General features: G+C 36.0%; 1 protein-coding gene across 3 annotated transcripts in view; it reads left to right on the forward strand.

Annotated features, from left to right (window-relative positions):
* LOC119044483 (Putative N-acetylated-alpha-linked acidic dipeptidase) overlaps positions 1 to 8,938 on the forward strand; it is a 55,528-nt gene extending 46,590 nt beyond the window's left edge. For all 3 annotated transcript variants that reach the window (XM_037138837.2, XM_037138838.2, XM_053670720.1), the window contains 4 exons: positions 812 to 1,076; positions 1,351 to 1,432; positions 7,040 to 7,132; positions 8,579 to 8,938. In XM_037138837.2, the coding sequence (XP_036994732.2) occupies positions 812 to 1,076; positions 1,351 to 1,432; positions 7,040 to 7,132; positions 8,579 to 8,768 (630 nt within the window). In that variant the 3' untranslated portion in view covers positions 8,769 to 8,938. The remainder of the gene's footprint in view (positions 1 to 811; positions 1,077 to 1,350; positions 1,433 to 7,039; positions 7,133 to 8,578) is intronic.
* Positions 8,939 to 9,275: the final 337 nt, after the last annotated feature.

A 9,275-nucleotide genomic window follows, 5' to 3' on the forward strand; every position in this document is an offset into this window, starting at 1 on the left:
ATATTATCTACATTCTACCTTCAAGAAAACTGCAGCAAAGAAAGCTTAATTATCTTTGGATTACTAACCACCTCAAGTTATTTAGTATTAAGTCCTAAGTCTGCATTCAAATTCTGACAGGCTGATTCCAGGGTCTTAGTCTTTTTGACATATGTATATAAAATGTTCTTCTATATCAACAAAAAAATATGCAGCTAAAAAATGGGGGAAAGACATGAATCAGCAATTCACAGTTTGAAAAAAAAGCTTTGCCTTTTGCCTTTGAGGTGTGTCTTGGTTTCTTAAACTGTCCTAGTATCTCTTTTCTCTCCTTAGTGAGATTTAGGGTTCACTCCTGAAACTCTCCTGCTCAGACTCTTGACTCTTCAGCACACTGCTTGTTGGGGATTGTTCATTTGTGGAATTTCAATCATTAAATAATTTGCAGCATTGCCCTTTATGATATTGTATAATGCTTATTTTCTTCTACCAATTCTTTCTTTTTAAGATTTTTACTCAAATGTAACATATTCTCTCTTTGTTTCAGAAACATTTTCACATCTCCTGTACTCTTAAAAACAAGACTGTTAGGTCTTTCCAAGATAATTTTTATAATATCATTAATGTTACACACACATATTTTTTAATTGGTGAAAACTTGGGTCAGGTTTTAATATTATATTAACCCTTTAGTAAGTGGCTTATTGAGGTACTTAAATACTTTCCTTTATTCATTACTAACCAAAATAGTCCTACCAATATTAATAGTAAATATGGCACTATGTATTATGTAATAAGCTATCTTACAAGAACTACCTTTATTTTTTTGTAGGAAATAAACAAATTCAGGAGCTATCCACTGTATCACAGTGTTTATGAAACATATGAATTGGTGGAAAAGTTCTATGATCCAACTTTTAAGTATCACCATGCTGTGGCCCAGGTTCGAGGAGGGATGGTATTTGAACTAGCCAACTCCATAGTGCTCCCTTTTGACTGTCAAGATTATGCTGTAGTTTTAAGAAAGTATGCTGACAATATTTACAATATTTCAATGAAACATCCACAAGAAATGAAAACATACAGTGTGTCATTTGGTACGCTACACTTCCTCTTTCTCAATTCATTATCCGTATGTTTCTGTTAATTCCTAAAATATGATGACCTACTTTAGGTCCATCTGTTATTTATTGCTATTCCATATGATTAAATATTTTGTTCATGTATACAAATGTATTTTTTATTTCACTCATGTTCATCTTGTAATATGTAAAATATAAATGCCTTATAAAATACAAAGAATAGCTTCCTATATTGTTCGCATACTTAGGCTACGGAGCAATGCCATTTAGGTCCTGATTTCTCTTTCAGACTCACTTTTTTCTGCAGTGAAGAACTTCACAGAAATTGCTTCTAAGTTCAATGAGAGACTCCAAGATATGGATAAAAGCAAGTATGTTCTACATATACAAGTTGGGTATATAATAAATATAAGTAAAAAGTGATGCATATTGACATCTTTGTTGAAATATCTTTGCACATTTTTTGCTCCTTCTGTCCCTTCACTCTGATGCATACAGGGCTGCCGTATCTCTCAAAGACATATTTCTGACATTCTGAGTTGGTACTTTGCTGCTGGGAAAAGCTGGTGGCTCCTTTACTACCAACTGATCAGTACAAAATCCCCACCTCTCCAAAAAGTAGAGGACCTTCTTCAAGGTCCAGATTTATCCAGATTCTCCAGATTTATCTCCTGTTCTTTCAGTATATGTCCATCATGCTTACATCAAATTCTCCTATTCTCTGAACACACCTTCTTTCTCCCTCTTCTTAATGTCATTACCCCCACAAAGAATTCTTTTTTTCCACTCCCACCATCTGGAAAAATTCTATTTATCTGAAATAACAGTTATTGTAAAGCCATTGTTTTAAGATTAATTCTGCATAAAGTCACAAAAACCAAACATAATTTGAACAGATATTTAAGATGGGAGAAAAATAATGTGGGAATATTAAGGAACTTTCTTTAAAGTAGAATTTTTAAAATTTATTTAATTATTGTTCAAGTACAGTTTTCTGCTTTTTACTCCCATCCCAGCCCCCCCCCCCCCAGTGCTCCCCACCTCCCTCCCATTTCTAAAGTAGAATTTTGAGGGTGAACATCTACTTTATATTAAACATATGCTAATACAAACATCAAATCCTTGGGGAATAATGCAATAATAGATAGAAAGATAAAAGCAAAAGGTCCAAAAATAAGCTAGTGCTAAATAAGGATGTATTTGTAATGAAGGATATATAAAATCAATGGGGAAAGACATATTCAAAAATATTGCTTATAAACAAAATTTAAATTCAAGTACAGTTCCCTCCCCCCCCCGCCCCTTCCCCCCCTCCCTCCCATTTCCACCCCCCTTAGTTCTCGTCCCTGGCTGTATAAACTTTTATAGCAACTAATTAATGAGTTCCAAGTCTCACTTCAAATTTTATGAAAACATAGGTAACCGGTGTGGAATTCGTTACTAAAAATTAAAATTTCATGAAAGAGAAATGCCAAGTTTAGAAGCAACAGGGAAATGAAACTACAATCAGAATTGAGAATATTTACTGGTAAATAACATGAAAATTATCAATAACAAAGATAAAAGAGTGGGAAACCTCTTCTGAAGTGCCTGTAGGACAGCCTGTCTCCTGATTAATACCCAGAGGATTGATGGGCTTGGGGGACTGGGGTGGGGAGGACAGGAGAACTCTCGGTATCCTCAGGAAGACTTCTATTCCTCTCCAAGGCAGAAGCCTGGGAAGCCTCTTTTCTACCAAATTTGGAAAGGGAGTAATGTATGTTAACAGGAGAAATGTGGTTCTTCTTACTGAAACAATAAAGAATTACAGATCAGCAACTCTATTCATGTGCAAGCAGGTTTTATTAGTGATACATTCTAATGGAAGAGAGCAGGGCTTGCCAAGGTTGGGGAGAAAAGCAAGAGCAGGGATGGCAAGAGCAAGGGTGACGAGAGGTCCTTCATTCCTCAGGTCCTTTATTCTGAGGACTTACATAGCTGGTAGGATGAGAGTGAGGGAGTTGCATATTGATTGGCGGGTTAAAGTGGTGCCAGCTTCCCCTGGGGGGGACATGACTACCCACACGTAGGTTTGTGTGGGGGTTCTTTTCCAGACAGTGGAAATGGTACATAGCGTTTCAAGGTCTTCCCTTCCACCTTCTAGGCCTTGGGATACTCAGGACACCTGACAATCTTAGTAAGATTGTTACAGAAGCTTACTGAAGCCCTGTCTCAAGGACTCTTCCCTTCTCCTGTACTATCTTTGCTTGTATTGTTCAGAATGCCTGGCAATCTTATGAAACCAGGCTCAGGACTGCTGCAGTGGTGGGACATGTCTCCCACCACTTCCCAGCCTTGGTTTGCTATCTATTCTACATAATGCTAAAAGGCATTGCTTAGCAACCAGGACTCTAGATGCTGGCCAGCAATAGCAGTGCAGCCTCAGAGTTCTTACGCTATCTCCTGCTTCATATACACATTTAAAAAAAATTTCTTTTGAAAACTGATAAGAAAATCCCAAAAAACAAATTTGGAAATGCTGGCAGTGGACAAAGCAAACAAATCTAAAAGAGGATACCACCTATGCAGAAATACATATAAAAATATTCAAATTCATTAATAACTCAAAAATACAAATGGAAATTTTATCTATTTGCACATCAAATTAGTTACTATTAAATTTGGTTGTACCCATTGCTACAGGGTGTTCACTGAAGCACTGTGACTTACGACCTTTTGAAAAATAGAATTACATATTACTGAAGTTTTAACAGCCATTGCATAGTTCTTACATTTTGCCATATTTTTGTTTCTTGAATAATTTTCTTTCTTTGTTTTTTTGAGTTACCCTTCCCACATCATCTCTTCTTTCCTAAAGTATATTTTATTGTTATGCTATTACAGTTGTCTTATTTTTTTCTCCTTCTTAATCCTTTCCACCCTGAACCCCTATCCCACCAGCATTCTCCTCTTTAGTTCATGTCCACGGGTTGTACATATAACTTCTTTGGCTTCTCCATTTCCTATACTATTCTTAACTTCCCCTTGTCTATTTTGTGCCTACCATTTATGCTTCTTCTTCCCTGTACCTTTTCCCCCATTCTCTCCCCTTTCCCACTGATAAGCCTCCAGGTGATCTCCCTTTTTGTGATTCTGTTTCTATTCTAGTTGTGTACTTAGTTTTTTTTTTTTTAGGTTCAGTTGTTGATAGTTGTGTGTTATCATTTTAATGTTTGTATTTTTAATCATCTTCTTTTTCTTAGATAAGTCCCTTCAACATTTCATATAATAAGGGCTTGGTGGCAATGAACTCCTTTAATTTGACTTTCTCTAGGAAGCACTTTATCCGCCTTTCCATTCTGATAGCTTTTCTGGATAGAGTAATCTTGGATGTAGGTCCTTGCCTTTCATGACTTTGAATATTTCTTGTGAGCCCCTTCTTGCCTGTAAGGTCTCTTTTGACAGTCTGATGGGAACTCCATTGTAAATAACTACCTCCTTTTCTCATGCTGCTTTTAAGATTCTCTCCTTATCTTTAATCTAGGCTAACGTGATTATGATGTGCCTTGGTGTATGCTTCCTTAGGTCCAATTTCTTAGGACTTTCTGAGTTTCCTGGACTTCCTAGAAGTCTATTTCCTATTCCAGATTCAAGAAGTTCTTCATTATTTTTTCAAATAAGTTTTCAAATTCTGGTTCTTCCTCTTCTCCTCTGGCACCCCTATGATTTAGATGCTGGAAATGTTAAAGTTGTCCTGGAGGTTCGTAAGCCTCTTGTCATTGTTTTGAATCTTGCTTCCTCATTCCATTGTGGTTGAATGTTTATTTCTTTCTTTTGCTCCAAATCAGTCCCAGTTTCTTTCCCTTCACCATGGTTCCCTGTATACTCTTTATTTCACTTTGCATAGCCTTCACTTTTTCCTCTATTTTCTGACCATACTCGACCATTTCTGTGAGCATCCTGATTACCAGTGTTTTGAACTGTGCATCAGATAGGTTGGCTATCGCTTCGTCAATTAGTTCTATTTTTGGAGCTTTGATCTGTTCTTTCATTTGGACCATATTTTTTTGGTCCCTGTAGAGCCTTAGGTACTCTCTGGTGCGGGGCAATCCATGTCACTGCATTGTGGTACCATATGTAGGGAAAGTGTCAGAGAGGGCACAGTGCCACTTGTTCTGTTCTCAGCCTGCTTTTCAGTTTCTTCCCCTGCTATCCACAAGCAAATAGGGCCCTTCTGGTGCTGATTCCAGGATGGGTGGGTTTGTGTACATTCTAGGATGCTGTGGGTCTCTCCAATGAACTCTCCTATGAGGCTGGGAGTTTCTTCTGCTGTCCCACCCCCCACAAATTTTTACAGCTAGAGGTTTTGAGGCTTTCTTTTTCTGCACTGGAAACCTGGGTTGTACCATCTGTCTCACTCCCCACTTCTTCTTCCCAGTTCATCTGCACACAAATGTGGGACCGCCCAGTCCTCCAGCTGCTACCTTGCTGTGTGTCCTCTGCAGCCCCTCTGGCTGCCAGTCTTCATCCCTCCTACCAATTTAGATGAATGTTTCCTCCTTAACTTCTTGATTATTGGACTTCCATACAATTATATTTCCTGGCAGTTCTGGTTATTTTCTGTTTTTAAATTTGTTGTTGTCCTTCTTTTGGTTGTGCAAGGATGAAAAGTGTATCTACTTACACCTCCCTCTTGGCCAGAACTCCTGTTTCTTGAATCTTTTTCTTAAGAAAAGAGTTCCAAGTTTGAAAGGAAAAAAGTCTTCTCCGAGAAAATGTGATTTATAATATGCAATAATTAAAAATAATTTTAATATGCAAGAGGAAAGAAATTACTAAAAAAATTAGGTGTCTACCAATTTAAACATTTATAAGCATTACAATTGATGACTATAAAGGAAACACAATAAGATATTTATCATAAAATGTGAAGTAAAAAAAGAATATAAGATTATAAATATAGTTGATTATATTTTTATTGAACATAGAGAACAAGTAAACCAATTTATATAATAATGGTATTATCTTGTGATGAATATAGAGTTTTTTATATTTTATAATCCTTTCCAAATTTCTTACCTGCAAAAATGTCAACAACGAGAAATAAACTTTAAAGAGATCCTTAAAATAATGATATTTTCTCTGTCTGGCAAACTATCTGTAGGTCAGATTATGGCTTTCACTTCTTTGAGTATTGTATTTGTTTTATTTGTTCCAAATGATACTAAGGTACAGTTTCTGTCTCTGTGTTATTGTTTCCAAGTTTGGGATTCTAGAGCAGTGTCATGCATGACAATAGTAAATGCTGGCTAAAGTAAATTAAACTGGATGTCGACTTTCTAAACTAAAACTGAAATCTGAGGAGGAGACGCTTCTTTAATTATTCCTTGACCCATCAAAGGATATACAATTGACTCCCTGTTACCTTCATGCTCACATCATATTCATCCCAAAGACGGATAGTTCTCTAGTCTCCCGAGGGAAGCCAGCATGTTTCTGGAGTGAAAAGATCCCATATACACAATTGGTCCTCTGAGCATGACCTCCCAGGGTTACTTCAAATTGAATCTCCCTGTATAAGGAATGTTCACTGATTTTCAGTGGTAGCCACAAGGTCAGAAAGAGAGAGAAAGAGAGAGAGAGAAATGTGTGTGCATACATTGAAATTGCTTTCATAGCAGATTAATAAGTTATCTAAGATAAAAAAAGTTTTGCCTATGTTTAACTGCTTGGGTTTATCAATAAATGATTATTTCAATATAAATAAAAGTCACTTTTATTTTTTCCCATTGACACACATAACTGTTTCTATAGTTTTCTAAGCCTCAGCAGAATAGTATTTTATAGAGTTTTTAAAATGTAACTACGTTATTGTTCTTAATTTGAAACTACAGGAATTTAAAATATATTAGCATTGTTTAGTTTTGTTCTAATTTTTTTGTTCGCTAAGTATTGCACACATTTTCATGAGGTTATAACTGTATTAATTTCCTTTTTAGCGTAATATTATTGAGAATTATGAATGATCAACTCATGTTTCTGGAACGAGCATTTATTGATCCTTTAGGGTTACCAGACAGGCCTTTCTATAGGTAAGGGGGGGGAAATGACTCATTTTAATATCATTGCTTTTTTTTGCACTGTAGAAAAATAATATCATAATTGATTTCTTGCAAGCTAATAGAAAATGTTAAAATGCATTTTGTATATGATGTACTATTTTTTCTTGATATAATGTAATATGATAATTATGTATCTTTTCTTTTAGTGTCTTGTTTTTGCTTATAAAATAATATATGTTGATTGTAAGAAACTTAGAAGATTCAGAAAGTCACAAGGAGAAAATAAAAATCTCCTCAATCCCATCAGTCATTTATAAAATCATGTTCATATTTTAATGTACATAATTTTAGCCCATCTCTCATTTTATGTTTATGTATATACATAAGATATAACGAATATATGCAGGGGTAGACAAAAGTAGGTTTACAGTTGTAATACAAGTAAATAATACAATAATTAATAAACTAATATAATAAACCGTTTCATACAAGGTAAACCTACTTTTGCTCACCCCTATATTTATACATAAATATATACAATATATAATATAATAATTTATTTACTTTTTTAATGTTGACATTTTTTTCTGTTTTGGACAGCTACAAATTTCTGTTCCCAGGTTGATCATACCAAGTATTACAGAATTAATTTATCATTGACCATCACAGGTCAATATATAAGGATTATCAAAGGATTGGAATTGGGAGTAAGGGCATTTTCCAGACAGGGTGACTGGTTTGCCAATGGTGGCATGGTTGTGCCTCCTTTCTTCTTACTAATTTACTTTGGAGCTTGTTCTTCCCTGTCAGGGCTATAGTAAGACTGACCTAAATCTCTCAATAAAACGCCTCCTTCTGCTTACATCAGACTGAACATTAGAACTGTTTCTAATAATTCTTCATGCTTTAAGAAAAGCATGCCAGGCATTTTCCATGTGTACGTGACTTGTTTTTAAAAAGGAAAATGAAATGGTTGGCTGGTCCCAGATAGCACATTAAGAGTCAACTTTGCCATATTATAGGGGATAAAGTGGTGTAGTGAACAGTCAGCACATATTTGCAAAGTGCCTTGAGACTGAGCACGTAATCACTTAATCTCTCAGGCCTCAATTTCCTCTTCTATGAAGTACTAATAGTAACTTTTTTTAGAGTTCATTTTTAAGGATTACAAAAATTATGTGTAAAGTCTGTCAGCCATAGTCTATAGCAGATGATGAGCTGTTTTTGCTGTTGTTATTTTTGTTGCTCAAAACCACTTTAAGTCACCTGTTTAAAGTCAAAATGTAACTAAGTAATGCATATTCCATAGACCAGTCTTTGGAGATGATTGAACCTAGAAGCTGAGTTGAGAAGTGGCTTGCTGCAGTCATAAAATTAGAATTGTGTGACCCAGGACTTGTTGCATGCTTCTGTTTTTTACTTGTATATATCATTGGACAACTAATAAATGGCCAACTTTTTTTTTTTAATCAACAGGCATGTCATCTATGCACCAAGCAACCACAACAAGTACGCTGGGGAGTCATTCCCAGGAATTTATGATGCTCTGTTTGATATTGAAAACAAGGCAGACCCTTCCAAGGCCTGGGGAGAAGTGAAGAGACAGATTTCTATTGCAGCCTTCACCGTGCAGGCTGCAGCAGGGACTCTGAGAGAAGTAGCCTGAGGTGCTTCTGTAGAGCCCCCATAATGAATAGGTATGTTCTGTCACTCAGAACACCATCATGGGTGTATCAACAAGCTAAAAATTAAAGTTGTGGACATCTTAGTATTTTTTTCTTTCTCCCCATGGGTCAGGAAAGAGAGGTAGATGATTTGTATTCTATAATTACAGAAGTTCATTCTGTAGCTGAACTGTGTGTTAAAATTAAGGAGAAGAGCCTAATATGTTAAAACACTTGTTTGGGGTAACAGGGAATCAAGTCTAATCCAACACTTCTAAACCTACGCCTGTCAATGCACACACAGGGCACGTCAGTTTGTACAAGAGCCCAAGGAACAATTCACAGGGTTGCTCTAAACCAGAGGCCCCAAGTGCTGAGTGGCCACTGAGTCTGAGAGACTACTCTCTTATCACACTAGTTAGACAATATGTACAGTGAAAAATAATAAATAAAACAGCATGTGTAGACCCCCCCAACCCTATAACCAAATGAAGAAATGAAACATCACC

Source organism: Artibeus jamaicensis, unplaced genomic scaffold (genome assembly GCF_021234435.1).
Source record: "Artibeus jamaicensis isolate MK-2021 breed Jamaican fruit bat unplaced genomic scaffold, CSHL_Jam_final contig_64, whole genome shotgun sequence".
NCBI classification, from domain to species: Eukaryota; Metazoa; Chordata; class Mammalia; order Chiroptera; family Phyllostomidae; genus Artibeus; species Artibeus jamaicensis.